This window comes from Eleutherodactylus coqui, chromosome 4 (assembly GCF_035609145.1).
Source record: "Eleutherodactylus coqui strain aEleCoq1 chromosome 4, aEleCoq1.hap1, whole genome shotgun sequence".
In the NCBI taxonomy this organism is placed as follows: Eukaryota; Metazoa; Chordata; class Amphibia; order Anura; family Eleutherodactylidae; genus Eleutherodactylus; species Eleutherodactylus coqui.
In genome coordinates, this window is record NC_089840.1 from 95,224,007 (window position 1) to 95,248,735 (window position 24,729).

At 46.1% G+C, this 24,729-nt stretch overlaps 1 protein-coding gene across 1 annotated transcript in view; it reads right to left on the reverse strand.

The window, feature by feature from the left end:
* DHRSX (dehydrogenase/reductase X-linked) overlaps positions 1-24,729 on the reverse strand; it is a 298,040-nt gene that overhangs the window by 66,726 nt on the left and 206,585 nt on the right. Inside the window, exon 5 of the mRNA XM_066599884.1 lies at positions 8,929-9,136. Within this exon, the coding sequence (XP_066455981.1) occupies positions 8,929-9,136 (208 nt within the window). The remainder of the gene's footprint in view (positions 1-8,928; positions 9,137-24,729) is intronic.

Here is a 24,729-nt window from a genome sequence, read left to right on the forward strand (position 1 = left end):
GTCTTTAGCTATAAGATCAGCTGTCTTGGTGACTATCTACATCCATTGCAGACTAATGTGAAATGACAGGTGATTTCGGTTCTCCCAAGGTCACCAGCTGAGATAGGTGATTATAGTAGTAACAAACACTACAGAGCACATTACCCTTTTTCCTGCCAAGAGCTATTACTGGGCTTGCCATTATCTCCAGAGTAGCTAGAAGTGACCTAATTTTACTTGTGATATATTTTCTTCAACAGACAGACCTAACTGCATCGTGCATGACTGTGACGTCGGAATTGATGCCTCAGAAGGACTCATACTAGAGCAATTACAAAGTATAACCGAAATAAATATTGCATTCAGGTTTAAGCTATTTTAACAAAATGATGTAATCTTCTATGTGCAGAAATTTGCCTTCTCTAGAGTATAGCGTATAATATTATTATTCTAATCCCATCACACAAGTAACCAAACGAATAACAACAATTATTTGATTTAAACAATTAACCCCTTAGCGCCCCAGGACATATACGTATGTTCTGGCTGCACAGGGTTTATATAGAGCAGAACCAGGAGCCGAGCTTAATACATGGCCAATGTAGGTTGTCTGATAAGCAGCTTTGAACACTGGTCGAGGCTGTTAACCCTTTAAAGGTCACAGTGTTTGAGGGTCCAAAATGGCTTCCCTTTGATGAGATTGTGAGGCGCCTTTCAATTGTCTTGACAGACCAGGGCTTTCTGAAGATCCCCGGGCTGCCATGTATTTCCGCCCATTAAGATGGGCCTTTGGCATATCTTAACCCTTTGCAATCCAATTTTGGATTCAGGGTTTCCTAGGGGGCTTTCTCTTTCTGCCATTATACAATGGCGCCATCTGCTGGCTAGAGCCAGCACTACAGTATAGGACATGCTGGAGAGGCCCCTGACAACAAAGCGGACAGTAATATACAGTAAGAATACCCTGCTGGACGTCTTCCGACATCGGAGCTGTGCAGCCTTCAGACGTCAGACAGTGGATTGGAAAGGGTTAAAGGGAACCAGTCAGGTCAATCATGTTGTCCAAACTGCAGGCATCATGTTATAGAGCAGGAGGAGCTGAGCAGATTGATATATAGTTTTATTGATATATAGTTTTAAGATTCAGTCTAACTTGTGTTTGATTAATTTATATCTCTGCACATTCTGAGCTGAACAGCCCGATGGGCGGAGTTGTCAGTGACTGACAGTTGTCTGTATACAGGGAAGGTTGCTAATCACTGATAGGACCGCCCATTGGACTGTTCAGCTCAGAATGTGCAGAGATATAAATGAATAAAATACAAGTTATACTGAATGCTTCCCCATAAAACTATATATCAATCTGCTCAACTCCTCTTGCTCTATAAACAAGATGTCTGCAGTTTGGACAAAGTGTTTGATTTGACCAACTCCCTTTATAGAATGTACACAGAAATACCATATACCTCAATACTAAAGTAGCAAATGATCACAAGTTCAAATCCCCTTGGGGGACTGAAATAAATTTAAAAAAGTAAAAATAAGGGGGGGGGGGAAGTAGTTTTGTTACTATTGTAAAAAATAGAGTATATTAAAACTTGACCCCCCCCCCCCCCTCCTGCTTGTAATTAAAAAAAAGAAAAAAAATATTTGGTATCACTACGTCCATAAAAGTCTGAGATATCAAAATAAATAACATTTACTGCACAGGAAAAATAGTTATCAGAAAAAAAAATAATGCCAGAATTGCTCTTTTTTGGTCATCCCAACTCCAAGAAAAAAATGCGATCAAAACGTTTTATGTACTCAAATATAGTACTAATAGAAACCACGGGTCGTTCTGCAAACATTGAACCTTCATACAACCCCATTAACAAAAAGATGAAAAAAGTGTCATGGCAGCCAGAAGATGATCTTTAAAAAAAATATTTTTAATTTAGAAGTACTATAGCAAAAAACCCACTAAAATAAATAAAAACAATACATTTGGTATCGTCATAACTGCACTGACCTACAGAATAAAGCTATCATATAATTTTTACTGCAATGTATAACACTGTAAAAACAACCCCCTTCCTCCAAAGATGGCAAAATTGCATTTTTTTCCCATTTCAGTCCATGTAGAATTTTTAAAAAGTTTTTCAATACATTACCGTATATACCGGCGTATAAGACGACTTTTGAACCCCGAAAAATCTGCTCTGCAGTCGGGGGTCGTCTTATGCGCCGGTAATACAAAAAAAAAAAAAGTGTAAAAAAAAAAAATTTATTACTCACCTCCCACGGCGTTCTGTCGCGCTCCGGCAGGATGTTGCTCGCTCCGGCAGGCTGTCGCTCGCTCCGGCAGGCTGTCGCTCGCTCCTCGTCCCCGCCGCAGCATAGCTTTCTGAATGCGGGGCTTGAAATCCCCGCTTCCAGAAAGCTAATACACACGCCGGCAGCCATGACAGCATTGAATGGCTGTGATTGGCTGAAGGCGCACGTGTTAGCAATCACACCCATTCAATGATGTCATTGAATAGTGTGATTGGCTGAAGCCACGTGCGCTTTAGCCAATCACAGCCATTCAATGATGTCATGGCTGCCGGCGTGTGTATTAGCTTTCTGGAAGCGGGGATTTCAAGCCCCGCATTCAGAAAGCTATGCTGCGCCGGGGACGAGGAGCGAGCGACAGCCTGCCGGAGCGAGCGACATCCTGCCGGAGCGCGACAGAACGCCGTGGGAGGTGAGTAATGAATTTTTTTTTTTTCACCACTGTATACCGGCGTATAAGGTGACAGTTGGGGGGTCGTCTTATACGCCCCGTCGCCTTATACGCCGGTATATACGGTACATGGTAAATTAAATAGTACCATTGAAAAATAGAATGCATGCAAAAACCAAGCCCTTAGACAGAAAGAGTTATGATTTTTTGGAAATGGATCAATTAAAATGGCTGCCAAAAGCCAGCCATTCCTACTAATACAACGTTGAATTAGATTTAATATTCTAATTACATTTTTATTATATGTCTATAGCAGCCAGTGCCAACAGGGAGTGCACGGTCTTACTGTAAGACTTATGGCTGATAATGAGCTCAAACTCAGCATAGACACATAGTGAAATGATAAACTCCAGGCTACTTGCATCTGCCAATAGAGCGAATTCAGGAGCTTACTGCATACAGGGTTATAACCGAATACAATATATAGACAGTATGCAGTAAGTCCATGCTCTCCTTCTAGTGATGGTTGTGGGCAGCTAAAATGTTCTTCAGTTCATGGTTGGTTATTCCTATTAAAGCTGAGTGCACTAATACTCAGTGGCTATCAGCTGCTTCTGCCATCCTACACCCACCGGCAAGAGCCACAATTGGAATGAAGTTAATTATTTAGATGCCAAGGCCAAAGCTGACCAAAGCTCTATGTAGCCAGTCAACAGGCTGCATCTGAAGTGATCACAAGCCTCCAATTGGATAACATGTCCTAAGTAAATGAGATATTTGAAGTGATTTGCATCAAAATATGCTCTAAATATGGATCTGGTAAAAATAAAAAACGGTAACGGCAAGCAGCATAGCCAACATTTATCAAAAATGGTGACATCTTAGTCAATGTCTAAGGTAAAGCCAGACTAATCTGTTGACCTACAGTATGTGGAGTCAAATTGTGTTTACCCTATTGGATAAATCTGTCAAAACATAGATCACTGCTATTAACTTTGGCTAAAACAACGGCACTTTTTCTACACCACGGTACGTGTAGAGGACAGATGTGAATTTGTTCTCACTTGTGATTTTTTTAAAGAAAGTTGAATCTGTAAAAAAGTTTATATTTTGCATTTAGGGAGTGCGCTACTTTTTAATGAGCAGTTTAGTTCATTTTTTCACACCAAAACTCTATCAGAATCCTGCCAAAGTAGTATGACACATGCTCTTTCCACTCCATAGTTAGAAAGTGACAGGCGAAAATGGATCTAACTTCCGAAGCAAATGGTTAATAAATAGAGATGAGCGAGCACCAAAATGCTCGGGTGCTCATTACTCGAGACGAAATTATCGCGATGCTCGAGGGTTCGTTTCGAGTAACGAATCCCATTGAAGTCAATGGGCGACTCGAGCGTTTTTGTATAACGCCGATGCTCGCTAAAGTTTTCATTTGTGAAAATCTGGGCAATTCAAGAAAGTGATGGGAACGACACAGCAACGGATAGGGCAGCCGAGGGGCTACATGTTGGGCTGCATCTCAAGTTCCCAGGTCCCACTATTAAAGCCACAATAGCGGCAAGAGTGGCCCCCCCCTCCCAACAATTTTTACTTCTGAAAAACCCTCATTAGCAATGCATACCTTAGCTAAGCACCACACTACCTCCAACAAAGCACAATCACTGCCTGCACTTCGCTGCCACTTCTCCTGGGTTACATGCTGCCCAACCCCCCCCCCCATGACCCAGTGTCCACAGCACACACCAAAGTGTCCCTGCGCAGCCTTCAGCTGCCCTCATGCCACACGCTGGCCTCATAGCCACACCACCCTCATGTCTATTTATAAGTGTGTCTGCCATGAGGAGGAACCGCAGGCACACACTGCAGAGGGTTGGCACGTCCAGGCAGCGGTGACAGTCCTGCTGGGGAGCCATAAAGCTGTCAAAGGCCTTAGAGAGTGTTCCCCTGCCTGTGCTGTACATGCTGCCTGATCTTCACGCCTCCCCTGCTACCTGGCCCTCGGAACTGCGCCTTCTGCCACTAGCGCTGTCGGATGGGAATTTTACCATTAGTTTGTCCGCCAGGGTCCTGTGGTATAGCATCACTCTCGAACCCCTTTCCTCTTCGGGTATGAGAGTGGAAAGGTTCTCCTTATACCGTGGGTCGAGCAGTGTGTACACCCAGTAATCCGTAGTGGCCAGAATGCGTGTAACGCGAGGGTCACGAGAAAGGCATCCTAACATGAAGTCAGCCATGTGTGCCAGGGTACCTGTACGCAACACATGGCTGTCCTCACTCGGAAGATCACTTTCAGGATCCTCCTCCCCCTCCTCCTCCTCAGGCCATACACGCTGAAAGGATGACAGGCAAGCAGCATGGGTACCTTCAGCAGTGGGCCAAGCTGTCTCTTCCCCCTCCTCCTCATGCTCCTCCCCCTCCTCCTCCTCCTCCTCAACACGCTGAGATATAGACATGAGGGTGCTCTGACTATCCAGCGACATACTGTCTTCCCACACCTCCGTTTCCGAGCGCAAAGCGTCTGCCTTTATGCTTTGCAGGGAACTTCTCAAGAGGCATAGCAGAGGAATGGTGACGCTAATGATTGCAGCATCGCCGCTCACCATCTTGGTAGACTCCTCAAAGTTTCCAAGGACCTGGCAGATGTCTGCTAACCAGGCCCACTCTTCTGTAAAGAATTGAGGAGGCTGACTCCCACTGCGCCGCCCATGTTGGAGCTGGTATTCAACTATAGCTCTACGCTGCTCATAGAGCCTGGCCAACATGTGGAGCGTAGCGTTCCACCGTGTGGGCACGTCGCACAGCAGTCGGTGCACTGGCAGATTAAACCGATGTTGCAGGGTGCGCAGGGTGGCAGTGTCCGTCTTGGACTTGCGGAAATGTGCGCTGACCCGGCGCACCTTTCCGAGCAGGTCTGACAAGCGTGGGTAGCTTTTCAGAAAGCGCTGAACCACCAAATAAAAGACATGGGCCAGGCATGGCACGTGCGTGAGGCTGCCGAGCTGCAGAGCCGCCACCAGGTTACGGCCGTTGTCACACACGACCATGCCCGGTTGGAGGCTCAGCGGCGAGCGGTCGGTCTGCTCTGTCAGACCCTGCAGCAGTTCGTGGGCCATGTGCCTCTTCTCTCCTAAGCTGAGTAGTTTCAGCACGGCCTGCTAATGCTTGGCCACCGCTGTGCTGCCACGCCGCGCGACACCGACGTGCTGTTGACACATCTTGATTGCGAGACAGAGGTTGCGTAGGAGTAGGAGGTGGAGGGTGGTTTAGTGGAGGAAGCATACACCGCTGCAGATACCAGCACCGAGCTGGGGCCCGCAATTCTGGGGGTGGGTAGGACGTGAGCGGTCCCAGGCTCTGACTCAGTCCCAGCCTCCACTAAATTCACCCAATGTGCCGTCAGGGAGATATAGTGGCCCTGCCCGCCTGTGCTTGTCCACGTGTCCGTTGTTAAGTGGACCTTGGCAGTAACCGCGTTGGTGAGGGCGCGTACAATGTTGCGGGAGACGTGGTCGTGTAGGGCTGGGACGGCACATCGGGAAAAGTAGTGGCGACTGGGAACCGAGTAGCGCGGGGCCGCGGCCGCCATCATGTTTTTGAAAGCCTCTGTTTCCACAAGCCTATACGGCAGCATCTCCAGGCTGATCAATTTGGCTATGTGTACGTTTAACGCTTGAGCGTGTGGGTGCGTGGCTGCGTACTTGCGCTTGCGCTCAAACACTTGCACTAGCGACGGCTGGACGCTGCGCTGAGAGACATTGCTGGATGGGACCGAGGACAGCGGAGGTGAGGGTGTGGGTGCAGGCCGGGAGACGGCAGTGCCTGTGTGCTGAGAGAGGGGTTGGATCTCAGTGGCAGGTTGGGGCACAGGGGGAGAGGCAGTGGTGCAAACCGGAGGCGGTGAACGGCCTTCGTCCCACCTTGTGGGGTGCCTGGCCATCATATGTCTGCGCATGCTGGTGGTGGTGAGGCTGGTGGTGGTGGCTCCACGGCTGATCTTGGTGCGACAAACCTTGCACACCACAGTTCGTCGGTCGTCTGCACTCTCAGTGAAAAACTGCCACACCTTTGAGCACCTCGGCCTCTGCAGGGTGGCATGGCGCGAGGGGGCGCTTTGGGAAACAGTTGGTGGATTATTTGGTCTGGCCCTGCCTCTACCCCTGGCCACCGCACTGCCTCTTGCAACCTGTCTTGCTGCTGCACTTGCCTCCCCCTCTGAAGACCTGTCCTCAGTAGGCTTAGCAAACCAGGTGGGGTCAGTCACCTCATCGTCCTGCTGCTCTTCCTCCGAATCCTCTGTGCGCTCCTCCCTTGGACTTACTGCAATTACTACTACCTGAGTGATAGACAACTGTGTCTCATCATCGTTGTCCTCCTCACCCACTGAAAGCTCCTGAGACAGTTGCCGGAAGTCCCCAGCCTCATCCCCCGGACCCCGGGAACTTTCCAAAGGTTGGGCATCGGTCACAACCAACTCCTCCGGTGGGAGAGGAACCATTGCTGCCCATTCTGGGCAGGGGCCCGAAAACAGTTCCTGGGAGTCTGCCTGCTCCTCAGAATGTGTCATTGTAATGGAGTGAGGAGGCTGGGAGGAAGGAGGAGCAGCAGCCAGAGGATTCAGAGTTGCAGCAGTGGACGGCGTAGAACTCTGGGTGGTCGATAGATTGCTGGATGCACTTTCTGCCATCCACGACAGGACCTGCTCACACTGCTCATTTTCTAATAAAGGTCTACCGCGTGGACCCATTAATTGTGAGATTAATCTGGGGACGCCAAAAACGTGCCTCTCTCCTAATCCCGCAGCAGTCGGCTGCGATACACCTGGATCAGGAGCTCTGCTTGTGCCCACACCCTGACTTGGGCCTCCGCGTCCTCGCCCGCGTCCACGTCCTCTAGGTCTACCCCTACCCCTCAGCATGGTGTATTACCAGTAGTGCAGAAACAGAACGCTGTAATTTAATGTGCCGCTTATTAGCCTGTGGTTGGAGGCTGACTTCGCTTACAAAACGCACAGCAGAGCCAGGAAATAATTTTGCGCAAGCCTGTAGTGAGACGTAGGTGCGTATGACTGAGCTAGTGGAATACACAGCGCAGAAGCAGTCAAGTGTCCAAAGGCCACTAATAGGCCTTAAGTATTTTGCTTTTATTTTTTTAAAGGCTGAGCTGAGACAGCAGACAGATACTGTAGGCAGCGTATATATGTATACTGTTTCCCTCTGGACGGGATGACGGCGGTGATGTAACGGGCAACGCAGAGCCAGGAAAGAATTTTGCGCAGGCCTGCTGTAACACTTAGCTGCGTAATAATTAGGACTACTACCCCCAGCAGAGATGCAGTACACTCAAGACGGTCACAGGCAGCCCAAAGATAGTATTTTTCCCAAATTTGTGTGAAAAAGCCCACTGCCTATATAGACAGTATATCTCTTTCACCTTTCCCCCTGTCCCTGCCTCACCAGTACTGGCCCTATACTCTGTACTCTGTGACTGCAGACTGAGGACGCAATGCTCTGCACGCCCGATATACAAAAAAAAAAAAATTGTGCAACACTGCTCACAGCAGCCTCAACAGTACTGCACATGGTCAGATGTGGCCCTAAGAAGGACCGTTGGGGTTCTTCAAGCCTAAAATAACTCCTAACACTCTCCCTATAGCAGCAGCAGCATCAGCAGCACTTTCCCTGAACTATGTCAGAATGCATCTGTGGCGAGCCGCGGGAGGGGCCGATTTATATACTCGGGTGACACCTGATCTCCCCAGCCACTCACTGCAGGGGGGTGGTATAGGGTTGGAACGTCGCAGGAGGAAGTTGTAATGCCTTCCCTGTCTTTCTATTGGCCAGAAAAGCGCGCTAATGTCCCAGAGATGAAAGTTAAAGTAACTCGAACATCGCGTGGTGCTCGCCTCTAGTAACGAGCATCTCGAACACCCTAATACTCGAACGAGCATCAAGCTCGGACGAGTACGTTCGCTCATCTCTATTAATAAACAAGTTAGACGGCAGATTAGAGATTATTCTGGAGTAAAAATGTGCCAGTAAAACAAGCACAAACTTGCAGAGCTAGGGACATCTGTACATACATTTACATATAGTGCTCAGTGCGCTCCTCGCACAATTAGATCTGCTGCCTCCGCATAGTAGCAGGTTTTCATTCAGTCCTATGTAAGCAGAAGGCCATTTAAAGTAGCCTTTATTGTGCAATTTCATTTACTTTACCTACATTAAATCCTGTTTACTATATTTTACCTGCTCTGTAGATCTTCTAAATTGACCTTCCCGGTGAAGTGGGTGGCAGATGAAACTGTGACCACACGAGCATTGAAATAATTTGTTCCAGACTTCCGCAAAGTGTCCAGTAGGAGGCGTGTTAGTAAAAAATGACTTAAATAATTGATGCCAAAGTGCTTCTCAAAGCCATCTTCAGTTTTCCCTTCTGGCTCAAGCATTACACCAGCTGCAGGAAACAAAAAGTTATAGCAGATGATTAATGGTCAGAAGATTGGAAATAAGCAATTTCAGCAGAATGTAGTACATTTTATGGTAAGATGCTGACAATTAGTGGGTTGCTGGGGTGGCACTCTCTGCATGCTGACACATTTAGATATAGACAGCACATGCTGGCATTTGTAGTTCCACAGCAGATGAGTGTACCGCTACTGCCTCTACCATATAGAAATCCTAGCTGATATACCCGGCCTCGCCCGAGTTAATTTGATACAGGTGTTAACATGTTTGCACGGACAATTTTACGAAGTCAAGGTTACTTTAGAGTAACCAACGAATAAAATATGTATACACATAGAGGAGCATTAGATTCTCCTCAGGCTGCATGTACCGATGTTCCTCTGTAGAATGTGCCACCCCTCCCATTCTCTTCATTTAGGACCTAAAGAATGCTCCTGCACAATTTCATGTTTGTATGACATTGGGAAGTTTGAGAATTAGTGGCGAGAGAGTCAGTGAGTGAGGGCTTTCTCCTTTCTATATATATACAAATAGATTAGTGGTAACTGAAAGAATGTTAAAAGATATCGGAGAACAGCGCTGTAATGGGGGCAGCAAGACACAGGAGTACTGGGACTACCACTATGATGGTCTAAGTGTAAGCCTTCCCTGATATAGGGTTGTAATGACTGATTACAGAAGCTCCTTATGATCAGCTGTAAATGTCAGGGTCCATCTTGCAGCTTTTAACACCGGAGAGGGGTGTCTGTTGCATTGGCTACGCAGGGTAAGCACCCCAAGAACTAGTTTCAGCACCCTTATGATCGCAGCTGAAGCGGAGAGCAAAACCAGATACTTCAGCTCTCTAAAGGCCCACTTACACACCCAGATATCTTTCAAAAGATTGAAAGATCAGTGATCGTTTTGCGTAAAGTACTAAGAGGCGCTAATTGATATTAGTACTTTATTCCCCGTTGGGAATTCAGTACCAAGGACAGCAGACACAGCATGCAGTCCTGCTTATCAGCCAGCCGCAGGGCTGAGAGCTGAGAACACCTGTAACAATGTTATTAGCTGTAATCAGCTCTTCCCCGGCAGAGCACAATGTACGGTCCTGCTATCAGCTGTTATGCTGAAGGATGGTTTTCAAGCAGAACTGAAAACCGTAGTTTGGCCGAACAGTGAAAGATGGGCACATTTAGACACAACGATTATTGCTCAAAAGACAGCTTTTGAGCAAATTTAGAGCAATAATCGTTGTGCCTAAATTGGCCTTAACCCTACTGGAGGAAAAGGCAAAGCATATGTTCAGGTGGTCCTGGCACCAGCTCACCCTCCTCTAACACACTCTCAGTTGGTGCAAAGGGCTGTCCCTATCACCCCTTAAGGACCAGGGTGTTTTTGCTGTGTTTTTTTTGTTGCAACATATAGGGCTATTTTTTTATATCTTTTTTTTCGCTTACTTTTTCCCCATTTTTTTAGTTTTACTAGTGGTAAAAACCTAATTAAATGTGTTTATTTATTTATAGTTGTTAATTTTAGAGTAAATGTACTATTTTTAAAAATAAAGTACATGAAGGGGTTCCTCTTTTTATTTCAGACATTACAATTTGTACAGCCTTGGATTACAGACGGTTTTGGTTGGAGTTGGTGATGGGTTATTTTCTTTTTTATGCAAATATTTTTTTTTGTCTTTTTACAATTTTACAATTTTTTTTACTATCTATATCCCACCCTGGGGGTCATTCACATTGTCTTTTTTTCACGTTTTTCTACTGTAGCTGGTGTATCCATAGGAGCCCCAGTTACAGAGGAAAACATTCCCCTGTAGTGACAATAGTTACTAACAGGGCTGATCAGGGTAAGCTAGGACCTTTCAGCCCTGCTATGTCAGGGGGCACCTGGCAGTCATGTGGAAGTAACATTTTCACTTTCTCTCTTTAGTACATAGCGTTCATTGAGCGCTGTGTAGCCTGAAACAGCAGAAGACAGAAGCAGTGAAAACTTTTTCTCCCTTCTCCTCCGGGTCCTCGGCTGTGTCTGACTGCCAAGGACCCAACATGCTCCTGTTTGATTGCAGGAGCAGGAGCTTTAATCCTGCGCCGTACTTCTGCTATCAGCCAGGATTAAAGCGCAGGGCCAAGCGCCATATATTTACCGGGCTTGGTCCCTAAGGGGTTAATAGAGTTTACTACAAGGTCCAACTGAGGAACACAGGTGTACCAATGCACATGCATTCTCATGCTTGTGTGGACCAATCACTATATACTTCCCCTATATCATGGTGTCTGAGGTTAAATTTCTCCAGCATTAAGTTAGATGGATGGGGTTGACAGCAATGCTCTAGAGAACCACCATAGCTTTTCAATGATGTGTAATACATATGTAGTATAAACAGCAAATACAGATAAAGGCACAGTATTAATTATACAAGCAGAAGCCTATGCAAAATGCACATCAGAGTACGGGTCCTATTTTGGTCTTTATTATGTGTTACTTTTTTAAGAAGATTGTAATGCTGCTCATGTATTTCCTTAGTCCACTTTTTAAAGGGTCACTAACTTTTGAAACAATGTGTGCTTCTATGATAGCCAGTGTGATAATTTGCAAAATTGCTATATACTTTATTTACCTAAAATAATATTTAAGCTAGAAAAATCCCTCTAAAGTGTAGTCTCCCTTCCCCCTAGCTTGGCCTCTGTCTGCTAGCACTTGATTGACAACGGGATGCTAGAACAGTGGAGCAAGTGACAAGTCTCATTGAACTGTATGCAGAGAGTAGTGGGAGGGAAAAACACAGATGGAGAGCTACAAGTAGAGATAATAGTCAGATCTGCTATTTATGGACACTGCTAAATCTTTCTGTACCCTAGAAAGCAAGATCCCTGTAGTCATCTGTGCACACGGTATAGAATACAGTACACACAGTGCAGCAACAACTGCTACCAGTCCTGAGAAGATGGAGAATCAGATATACAGCCTGCAAAGGGGAAAATGAGGAAAAATGCAGGATACAATGCCAGAAAAAGGGCAATTCCTCATGTACACACTTACGGCAGTTTATTCTGTAAAGTTATCTGAAGCTCATGTACGCTTTAAATAGAGATGAGCGAACGTACTCGTCCGAGCTTGATATTCGTGCGAATATTAGGGTGTTCGGGATGCTCGTTACTCGTAACGAGTACCACGCGGTGTTCTGGTTACTTTCAGTTTTCTCTCTGAGACGTTAGCGCGCTTTTCTGGCCAATTGAAAGACAGGGAAGGCATTACAACTTCCCCCTGTGACGTTCAAGCCCTATACCACCCCCCTGCTGTGAGTGGCTGGGGCGATCAGATGTCACCCGAGTGTAAAGGTCGGCTCCTCCCGCGGCTCGCCTCAGATGCCGTGTGAGTTAGTGAGGGGAAGTGCTGTTCTATTGGAGTTGCTGTAGGGAGAGTGTTTGTAGTGAGTGTAGGCTTCAAGAACCCCAACGGTCCTTCTTAGGGCCACATCTACGTGTGTGCAGGCTGCTGTTAGCAGTGGAAAAATTTTTTTTTTTTCTCTCAAAATCGGCAGTGCAGAGCATTGCACCCGGTATTAGGGACAGAAGTGGTGCTTAGGCAGGGAGAGTGTAAGGAGTGAGTGTAGCCTTCAAGAACCTCAACGGTCCTTTCTAGGGCCAAATTTAACCGTGTGCAGTACTGTGCTGGCTGCTGTTAGCAGTGTTGCATTTTTTTTTTTTTCAAAAAATCGTCTGTGCAGAGCATTGCACCCTCCATTGATACTACAGGGACAGAATTGTGTAGGCAGGGCCACAACACAGTTATTGTTCATTGAATATCTGCAGTGGGGCCCTCCCTTTGCAAAAAAGCGAAAAAATTATATTTGGCCTGCCTGTGTCAGTCCTAAGGTCTCCGTGTACGTGTGTGCTGCGTGGAGAACGTACAAAAATCAAATGCAACCAGCTACGGTTTACTGCAGGCTTGCGCCATTGTCTTTCCTGACTGGCAAATACCTGCTCTGCCAGAGTTAATAACTCTGCTACACTAAAGTTGTGTGACACTTTTTCAGGGCCACACCACAGTTATTAAACGTATTTTTCATTGAATATCCGCAGTGGGGCCCTCCCTTTGCAAAAAAGCGAAAAAATTATATTTGGCCTGCCTGTGTCAGTCCTAAGGTCTCCGTGTACGTGTGTGCTGCGTGGAGAACGTACAAAAATCAAATGCAACCAGCTACGGTTTACTGCAGGCTTGCGCCATTGTCTTTCCTGACTGGCAAATACCTGCTCTGCCAGAGTTAATAACTCTGCTACACTAAAGTTGTGTGACACTTTTTCAGGGCCACACCACAGTTATTAAACGTATTTTTCATTGAATATCCGCAGTGGGGCCCTCCCTTTGCAAAAAAGCGAAAAAATTATATTTGGCCTGCCTGTGTCAGTCCTAAGATCTCCGTGTACGTGTGTGCTGCGTGGAGAACGTACAAAAATCAAATGCAACCAGCTACGGTTTACTGCAGGCTTGCGCCATTGTTTTTCCTGACTGGCAAATACCTGCTCTGCCAGAGTTAATAACTCTGCTACACTAAAGTTGTGTGACACTTTTTCAGGGCCACACCACAGTTATAAAAGTTATTGTTCATTGAATATACGCAGTAGGGCCTTCCCTTTGCAAAAAAGCGAAAAAATTATATTTGGCCTGCAGGCTTGCGCCAATTTATTTCCTGCCTGGGAAATCAAATCACTGGTAATACAGCATGCTGAGGGGTAGGGGTAGGCCTAGAGGACGTGGACGCGGCCAAGGACGTGGAGGGCCAAGTGAGGGTGTGGGCACAGGCCGAGCTCCTGATCCAGGTGTGTCGCAGCCGACTGCTGCGCGATTAGGAGAGAGGCACGTTTCTGGCGTCCCCACATTCATTGCCCAATTAATGGGTCCACGCGGGAGACCTTTATTAGAAAATGAGCAGTGTGAGCAGGTCCTGTCCTGGATGGCAGAAAGTGCTTCGAGCAAGCTATCATCCACCCACAGTTCTGCACCGTCCAGTGCTGCAAATCTGAATCCTCTGTCTGCTGCTCCTCCTTCCTCCCAGCCTCCTCACTCCACTACAATGACACATGCTCAGGAGCGGGAACACTCCCAGGAACTTTTCTCGGGCCCCTGCTCAGATTGGGCAGCAGTGGTTCCTCTCCCACCGGAGGAGTTTATCGTCACTGATGCCCAACCATTGGAAAGTTCCCGGGGTCCGGGGGATGAGGCTGGGGACTTCCGGCAACTGTCTCAAGACCTTTCAGTGGGTGAGGAGGACGATGACGATGAGACACAGTTGTCTTGCAGTAAGGTAGTAGTAAGGGCAGTAAGTCCGAGGGAGCAGCGCACAGAGGATTCGGAGGAAGAGCAGCAGGACGATGAGGTGACTGACCCCACCTGGTGTGCAACGCCTACACAGGACAGGTCTTCAGAGGGGCAGGCACGGGCAGCAGCAGGGCAGGTTGCAAGAGGCAGTGCGGTGGCCAGGGGTAGAGGCAGGGCCAGACCGAATAATCCACCAAGTGTTTCCCAAAGCGCCCCCTCGCGCCATGCCACTCTGCAGAGGCCGAGGTGCTCTAAGGTCTGGCAGTTTTTCACAGAGACGCCTGACGACCGACGAACAGTGGTGTGCAACCTTTGTCGCGCCAAGATCAGCCGGGGAGCCACCACCACCAGCATGCGCAGACATATGATGGCTAAGCACCCCACAAGGTGGGACGAAGGCCGTTCACCGCCTCCGGTTTGCACCGCTGCCTCTCCCCCTGTGCCCCAACCTGCCACTGAGATACAACCCCCCTCTCAGGACACAGGCACGACCGTCTCATGGCCTGCACCCACACCCTCACCTCCGCTGTCCTCGGCCCAATCCAGCAATGTCTCGCACCGCACCGTCCAGCCGTCGCTAGCGCAACTGTTGGAGCCCAAGCGCAAGTACGCCGCCACGCACCCGCACGCTCAATCGTTAACCGTCCACATAGCCAAATTTATCAGCCTTGAGCTGGGTTTCACCTGCCATCTTGGTTGGGCATGGCCAATTTTTACTGAGGTACATTAGTACTGTTGGTACACCAATTTTTTGGGGCCCTCACCTACAGTGTAATCATAGCAATTTGTATGTTCTTCGCCTGCACTCATGGTACAGAAGTGTGTGTTAGGTTGGCCTACACTTTAGCTACATAAATGTAACTTGGGCCTAGGCTATACTAAGGCTACTGAAATGGAACTAAGACTGCGCTCCCACTATACTGCTGCTTCAGAATTGTTACTGGGGCCTGTCTTGAGTGCTACTATTGCTGACATGGAACGAAGACTGCGCTCCCGCTATACTGCTGCTTCGGAATTGTTACTGGGGCCTGTCTTGAGTGCTACTATTGCTGACATGGAACGAAGACTGCGCTCCTCCTATAATGCTGCTAGTGATATGTTAGTGGGGCCTGTCCTAATGCTACGGCTGAAATGTTACGAATTATGGGCTCTGCCTATACCGCTGCTAATGGTATGTCTCTGGGGTGTGGAAACAGAGGCTTCCCAAAGACATGATGGCAGCGAGGCCATTTCCCACCAACGCGGTTACTGTTAAGGTGCATATAACCACGGACACGTGGAGAGGACACGTAGTGCCTCAAAAACATCCCCCTCCTCCTCCAACAGGGAAAACATTCTTGGCAAATGCCTTTGCATTGGTTCGTCTGGTGGCAGTCCAAGAATTTCACCTTTACCGACACTACAAGAGAGCCCCCCCACCATCCCCCCGCCACGGCCCACTTAATCCTGGCCACATTCCGAAAACCAACAAAATAAAACCGCGCTACTAGGTCCGCAGTCACCACCACATTACCACCAACGCGGTTACTGTTAAGGTGCATATAACCACGGACACGTGGAGAGGACACGTAGTGCCTCAAAAACATCCCCCTCCTCCTCCAACAGGGAAAACATTCTTGGCAAATGCCTTTGCATTGGTTCGTCTGGTGGCAGTCCAAGAATTTCACCTTTACCGACACTACAAGAGAGCCCCCCCACCATCCCCCCGCCACGGCCCACTTAATCCTGGCCACATTCCGAAAACCAACAAAATAAAACCGCGCTACTAGGTCCGCAGTCACCACCACATTACCACCAACGCGGTTACTGTTAAGGTACATATTACCAGTCTGACTGGGGCATGCAGAGACACCTTGACAGAATGAATAGTGTGTGGCACATAGGTTCCCCATTGCTATGCCCACGTGTGCAGCTCCTGATGGCGGTGGCACAGGATTCTATTTCTCATTGCTTCTGTACAGCATTGTGGGCTATCGCCCCGCCCCTTTTAAAGAGGGTCGCTGCCTAGCCGTGCCAACCCCTCTGCAGTGTGTGCCTGCGGTTCCTCCTCATGGCAGACGCACTTCTAAATAGACATGAGGGTGGTGTGGCATGAGGGCAGCTGAAGGCTGCGCAGGGACACTTTGGTGTACGCTGTGGGGGGAGGGGGGGCGGTTGGTCAGCATGTAACCCAGGAGAAGTGGCAGCGGAGTGTCATCCAGGCAGTGATTGTGCTTTGTTGTAGCTAGTGTGGTGCTTAGCAAAAGGTATGCCATGCTAATGAGGGCTTTTCAGAAGTAAAAGTTTTTGGGAGGGGGGGCCCCACTCTTGCCGCTATCGTGGCTTAATAGTGGGACTGTGAACTTGAGATGCAGCCCAACACGTAGCCCCTCGCCTGCCCTATCCGTTGCTGTGTCGTTCCCATCACTTTGTTGAATTGCCCAGATTTTCACACATGAAAACCTTAGCGAGCATCGGCGAAATACAAAAATGCTCGGGTCGCCCATTGACTTCAATGGGGTTCGTTATTCGAAACGAACCCTCGAGCATCGCGAAAAGTTCGTTCCGAGTAACGAGCACCCGAGCATTTTGGTGCTCGCTCATCTCTAGCTTTAAACAATGATCTTTACTGGATTTATATGATATGTAGTGACATTTGTTAATGCTATTACCATGTGCTTTACTATTGAATTTATCATAATCCCTGTTACCTTATATAATGTACTCAACAAACATGCTCTCCTATTTCTAGTGGATGCTACCTGCTCTTTTTGCATTTTTAATCAATTTATTAATTAAATAAACAATTTGAAAGTGTTGTATGTATACTTTTAGATGCATTATGGACATGAATAATTGCTAACATAATCTATGATAAATAATAAATAATTGCACCACATAGCACATAAGTAATTCTGACATACAGTATGAATATTTACTACCATAATATATTGTATATAAAATATACAGGATATAAAATGATGCTATAAAAAAATCAATAATTCTGCCAAATAGTATATTAATGCAGTATTTAAAAAAAATGCATATTACATGTTGCAAATTACACATTGAAAAATGTCCGTGTTTAGTATAAATAATTCAGTATGGAAAAAAAAATTGGTAACATACAGTATATTAATTTTTCCATACAGTTTACAGTTCCATTAAACAGAGCATATGAATTAATTGCTCCTGTAGCTATAGTACATAAATAATTCTGACACAAATCCTCAGACAAATTATTATACTACACAAAAGTACTGAAACATACAGTAAAGTTAAAGCGGGTCTGTCATCGGAATATGCTGCCCCATGTAAGGCCAGCGGCACAAAAGAATGTGGAGTTTTTATAACAGCTGCTAAGTTAGAATTTAGTGGATCTATAGTTAAGAGTCTGTTGGATTCATGAGCTCATTGCCGATAGGCTGCTGGAGGCGAAGTTAACGTCTGACTGGTTACTAGTGATACACAGACACACAACTTGGCCAGTGAGTGAGGACGAAATCTCTGAACCACCAAGTTCACTACACAGAGGAGGAAATTGCTATCTCTAGGAGTGACTAATGGGCGGCTGAGTGAACCAGAAATGTTAAATTCCTGCAGTTATCATTGCTGCTGAAAGATTTTCACCGGTATCGACCACCAGATGTAAATACTGGCAGGGCCAGTGGTTTACTGGACTGATGGCAACCCTAATGACAGGTGAGATGCATATAGGGCCTAGAGTAGGGTTGCTGTGCTTCCTTATCCAGGCCTCAAGCAGTACAACACAGCTATCTTTCATAATAGAGCTGTCATAAAATCATTTGTCCTCTAGAAAATTAGATGACTCGTCTGATATTGTCTAAGTTTAAACAGTAAAGCAGTCAAGTGAGCTGCAGGATATGCCGGAGGTTCTAGGTGCTCCGGTGGCAGGTGTCAAAATTGGAGGAGAATATGGTCGTTGCATAGGGTGGGGGGCAACAAGTGCAATAGGGGAGAAGAGTGACCTGGGACCAAGTATTTGGAATGGGGGTCAAGCCGATGGTGGGGTTAGTACAGTTAAAACTGACAGAAAAGCTAATAGGACCATTAGTAGCATAATGAATATAAAGAATAACAAGAACCGCATAAATTGTATGGCAACAAATGCAAAAAGTCCGATCAGTAAAGTGGGTGAGCTGGAAGAGAGAATGTTTGAAGAAAATTATGACATAGTAGGAATAATGAAAACATGGCTTAATGATAAGTGCGATTGGGCAGGGAATTTAAAGGGTTCCAATCTCATAAAATGGTAGAGGTGGAAGAGACCTCCAGGGTCATCGGTCCAACCCCCTGCTCAGTGCAGGATTTACCAAATCATCCCAGACAGATATTTGTCTTCCGAGGGAACCAGAAAGGAGGAAGGATATGTCTGCATGTTAAATCCTACTTAATGCCAAGGATTCGAGAAGATATAGGTGAAGGAGATGAACACGAGGAATCTCAATGAGTAGAAATACAGGGAGGTAAAAATAACAAAATCCTTAGGGGTTTTCTATAGGCCACCAAAAATAACAGAAGAAACCGAAAACTCATTATTAATACAAATAGAAAATGTGTCAAACCGCAATGAAGTAATTATTATGGGACACTTTAATTATCCGAATATGGGAAGATGAAGCCTGCGAATCTCACAAGGGTGATAAGTTCTTGAAAACAATAAAGATAACTACCTTACCCAACTTATACGGGAGCAAAGTAGAGGGAGGGCCACTCTGGACTTACTATTAACTAACAAACAGGACAAAATTATGGGGGTGCAGGATGAGGGACACTTGGGAAATAGTGATAACAATATAATTAATTTCCAGCTTTATCAGGGAGCGACAAAAAAAAAAAAAACTTTAATAAAGCAAAATTTGATCAGCTCAGAATTACTCTCGGCAACATTAAATGGGACAATGCTCTCAAAAATAACAGTACAAACAATAAATGGGAGAAGTTTAAAAATATCCTAATTACCGCATGTGAGCAGGTCATATTTTTTAAAAATAAAAGAACTACAAGTAAAAGGAAACCAATGTGGCTCAACAAGACCATAAAGGGGGCAATAAGTGAAAAAAAAGCGTTTAAATTATTAAAATAAGAAGGCAGTGAAGAAGCGCTAAAATCATACAGAGAAAAAAACAACGTATGTAGGGATAAGATCAAAACTGCTAAGGAGGAGGCAGAAAGGCTGCTTGCCAAAGAAAGAAAAAATAACCCTAAACTGTTTTTCAATTATATAAACGGTAAAAGGATTTGTACTGAAAGCATTAGCCCCTTAACAAATAATGCGGGAGAAATCATAGAAGATGATGGGGGGGGGGGGGGAGGGGAGGGGAAGGCAAATCTATTAAATAGTTTTTTCTCAAATGTATTCACGAAGGAAAAATAAATGTCACACAAGATGTAGGGGGATAAAACAATCCCCTGCTAAATATCACCTGGCAAACATAGGAAGAAGTGCAGAGCCAGCTAAAAAAGATTAAAATTGACAAATCACCAGGGCCAAATGGAAAACACCTAAGGGTTCTAAGGGAATTAAGTGACGTGATTGATATGACTCCTATTTCTTAAATTTAGAGACTCTATTGAGACTGGGGTTGTACCACTGGATTGGTATATTGACAATGTGGTTCCAATATACAAAAAAGAGCCTGGTAACTACAGACCGGTAAGTCTCACTTCAATAATTGGAAAAATAGTCGAGGGTTTCTGAGAGATGCCATCCTGGAATACCTAAAAAAAATAATGGTATAACTCCTCAACAGCATGGGTTTATGAGGGGTCGATCACGTTAGACCAATTCGATCAGCTTCTACAATTAAGTAACTTCTAGGGTAGACCTGGGAGAGTCTATTGATCTTGTATATCTGGATTTTTCTAAAGCATTTGACACCGTGCCGCGTAATAGGTTGATATATAAAATGAGACAGCTCAGTCTGGGTGAAAACGTGTGTAGCTGGGTAAAATAACTGTCTCAGAGATAAAAAGCAGAGGGTGGTAATAAATGGGTTGCCACAGGGTTCAGTACTAGGCCCTATTCTGTTTAATATATTTATCAATAACCTGATAGAGGGACTGCACAGTAAAATATCGATATTTGCAGACGATACGAAATTATACAAGATAATTAACAGAACAGAGGATAATATACGGCTGCAAATGGACCTAGATAAGCTGGGGGCTTGGGTAAAAAAATAGCAAATGAAGTTCAATCTTGAAAAACATAAGGTTATGCACATGGGTAGGAGAAGTGAATGTCACCAATATACACTAAATGGGGTACTGCTAGCTAGCAAAACGTGATGTAAAAAAAAAGTCCTGGAGGCGGAGCTAGCCAAGCAGGAAGAAAGTCGCACATTACCCGGGCTCCGCACCAAGCGCTAAAAAACGGAGCGTCCTGCCCTACCGGCACCCCCGGTAAGCCGCTTATCTGCCTAGCCGCGCGGCCCAGCACAGGAGGAGCAGGAAGACACCTCTCCCGACGCGCTCCGTGAGGTACGGAGACTGAGGCCTACTGCCGCGACTGCATCCCCGGCCTAGATTTCGGGACGCCGCTGGTCGGCGCGAGCCAGGGGAGCGATCGGCGGCAGCCCAAGCACAGGGGGAACATCCAATACACCGCCGGAGTCACCGGAGAGCCCAAAATCACCCCCTCCTAGCAGCCTTAGAGACCGGAGGAGCGGGAGAAAACAGCACGGGCGTTGCGCGCCCCCCCCCCCCTTCCCTCCCGGTAAACACCGGGCACAGCACAGCAGGAGGCCAAGTCCGGAAGGTGAGAAGAGGGAATTGGGGACTGACAGAGACACCCCTGACTGTCCCTGCCCCAGAGACCCCACAAATCCAAAGCCCTGCAGGGCAGAAGAGCCCGAGCACCGGGAAGAGAGCCTGCAGCTCAGCCCACAATTAGCGGCAACCTCCCAGGGAGAAGGAAGCTGCATGACAGCGAAGACAGAAGCAAGGCAGGGTCTATACAGCACAAGCAGGAGCAGCCCACCACAGCCCCCCACTGTTACTCACAGCAATCCAGCAGAGGGGTCTCAGGATAAAAGGAGAGTCCTGCCGGCTGTAAAGTGAGGGGAACCCCCCTCTACAAGGAATTCCTGTACAAATCTCTACCGCCATCTACTGGTCACCTACCATATTGCAAGCTCCTAACTTTTCTATACTACAAAAAAAAACAAAAAAACATAGAACATTTAAAGCTAGTAAAGAAGGACTTTAACACCTCTCCACGCCAAATGGAGTAATCAAGACAACACCTACCCATAGGACGCATACTCGGAGACGCTATGCTACTACACTAGCCTCCGACCGGATGGTGGAAAGTGACGCTATCAAGCTGCAACAAATATAACCGCAAGAAAAACTAGTGCGCTCTGCCCTGAAAACTCTCTACTATGCCAAAGTACGGGAAATATCCAAAATCAACTCCGCTTCGTCCCACAGCCAAACCAATACCAAAATTGTTCCGCCCATCACAAGCCACAGAAATGGAGACCCAAGAGCAAGACCACCCAACCACGTCACAGAGTCTAGACCAGGCCCCAAAAAGCCTACCGCAAAGCAACCCCAAATTTTCAAGTCAAGAAATCAAAGATCTATACGAAAATATACAACAATTATTCAAAAAAGAATTGCTGGAAGCCGTGGCCGAATTCTCCAAGCAAACTCAAGAACTCGGACAAAGAGTCGAGGAGATAGAGAATAAAACCGACGAAGTTATAGAAGCATTGGATCAAGATAGAAACCTCATCAAAGAAAACCAAGAGAAAATAGAACAACTAGAACTTAAATTGGAAGATCAAGAGAACAGATCTAGAAGAGCGAATCTTCGTATAAGAGGCCTGTCGGAACGCTTCACAGCACTAAAAGAAACGGCAATGAATATATTCCAAGCCTTAATACCGCAGGCAAGCCCAGATCTCTTTAGAATGGACCGCATACACAGAGCACTCAACAAACCCCGTAATCCAAACCAACCCCGAGACGTGATCCTAAAATTCCATTACCCAGAAGCGCGTGACATGATCCTCTCAGCAGCTAGAAACATATCGCCAATTCCGGGAGCCGAACAAGGAGTGCAATTATATGCAGACCTAGCACCATCTACCCTTGAGCGCCGACGGCGATTAAGACCCATCACCTTGGCACTACAAAAGGCTCAAATAAGATATCGGTGGGGCTTCCCATTTATGCTATCCTTCCAAATTGAAGACCAAACTCATATCATTCGCACACTAGAAGAAGGACAAGAAATTCTCCAAGCCGCAAATATACCAATAGAGGACCCCACAACAACCAGTCAACAACCTGGCTTCACTCAGCGCCCAGAAAGACTTTGGGAAAACAGACGCCGAAGACCCAGCACCAGACCATCACAAGATCCCGAGGCATAAACACCAGGACCCCACCGCTCTTCAGGAACTGTAATGTATATTTTCCTTCAATTCACACTGAGGAAGCTAGATTACTTAGAGTCATTGAAAAGTTCCTTTAAAGTGAAGTAAAATTTGCTCAGGTTATTAATGTTTTTCTTTAAGAATAGTAGAGTTCAACAAGTTATTTAGTTGCAATACAAGTGGCCTATAGGCCACAAATAATTTTTAAAGTATCACTGTTACCACCACGGACACTATGCTGTCCAATTGGAATATGCGATCCAGGATGGTCCACCACAAGGACCCCCGTCGCATTCTTACTATTTTGTTGATGTTTAGAATATGTCTAAAAGTTATTAGTCAAGTTGCGTTACCACTTAAAATCTCTCAGGGCTACACTACCATCACCCAATTTAAATATCTCAAATCTCACAAGAGTACTAAAGCTTCCCCTACAAACCCTCCCCCCCCGCCCCCCCCCCAAAAAACAGATCTCAAACACCACCCAAATACATCAGCAGCCCCACCCAGATAAGCCACCATGTGTAGAGTTCTAAGCCACAATGTACGGGGACTTAACTCCCCAAACAAACGAAGAAAAGCATTCCTTGATTACGAAAGGCACAAACCAGATATCCTATGCATACAAGAGTCCCACTTCTCAACTACATCTAGCCCTAACTTTTTCAATCCAAGGTACCAAACCCATTTCCACGCCAAATACACCACTAAAAGCAGAGGAGTTTCTACCTTTATTCGTAACTCCCTCCCCTTTAAAATAAACAACACTATGGCCGATGAGCAGGGACGATACCTGATCCTCATAGGTGAACTCTACAATGATAAACTCTGTGTCGTAAATACATATGCACCGAATGAAAATCCAATAGGGTTCTTCCTAACGGTCTGTGATATTCTTCTACCACTGGAGTACACCAGATTAATTTGGTGCGGGGACTTCAACTTTACTATTGATCCCAAAATTGACTCAACGTCACAAACACCCCCTCCAAGAGAGAAAAGACTAAGGCGCAAACTTAAAGAAGCCTTTAATTTACTAACTTTAGCCGACACATGGAGAGAATTCAACCAACATAAGAGAGGCTACACCTATTACTCCCCGGCCCATAAACAACACTATAGACTAGACTGGATCCTCACCAACACTGTGACCCTGCCACTACTGTCCTTTACCCGTCACTTAATAATGGCATGGTCTGATCATGACGCTGTTCTGTCCGAATTCCTATTTTCACCCCAGACACGAATCCCTTACACGTGGAGACTTAACGAGGCTCTCCTCACCAACCCCACAATAAGAGACACCATACAACAAAAATTAGACGAGTACTTCCAACAAAATGGACCAGACGACACAGAAACTGATATAAGGTGGCTAGCTCATAAACCAGTGATAAGAGGAACACTAATTTCTATAGCCTCACAAAGAAAAAAAGAAAAAAACAAAGCACAAGCTACATTAGAATACAAGATACGCAAACTTGAGATAGCAAACACGCAGAACCCCTCAAATTATCTGAGAAAAGCCATCCGGGACACTAGATTAGAACTTAACATGCTGCTAACCCATAAAACAGAAAAAGCCCTAGCCTGGACTCAAGCCACATACTACCAATTCGCAAATAAACCTGACAAACTCCTGGCTAGAAAGCTTAGGGAAAAGCAAACTATAAACATAATCCATAAAATCCAAACCAGACGCGGCCAGCTAACATCCAACCCGGAAAAAATATACAAAACATTCCATCAATACTATCAAAAGCTATACAATAACCAACAAACAGCCACAGATCCACAAATAACTGAATTCTTAAATCAACTTAAGCTTCCCTGCCTATCTGAATCGAGCTCAACAAATCTTAACTCACCCATCACGGAAGAG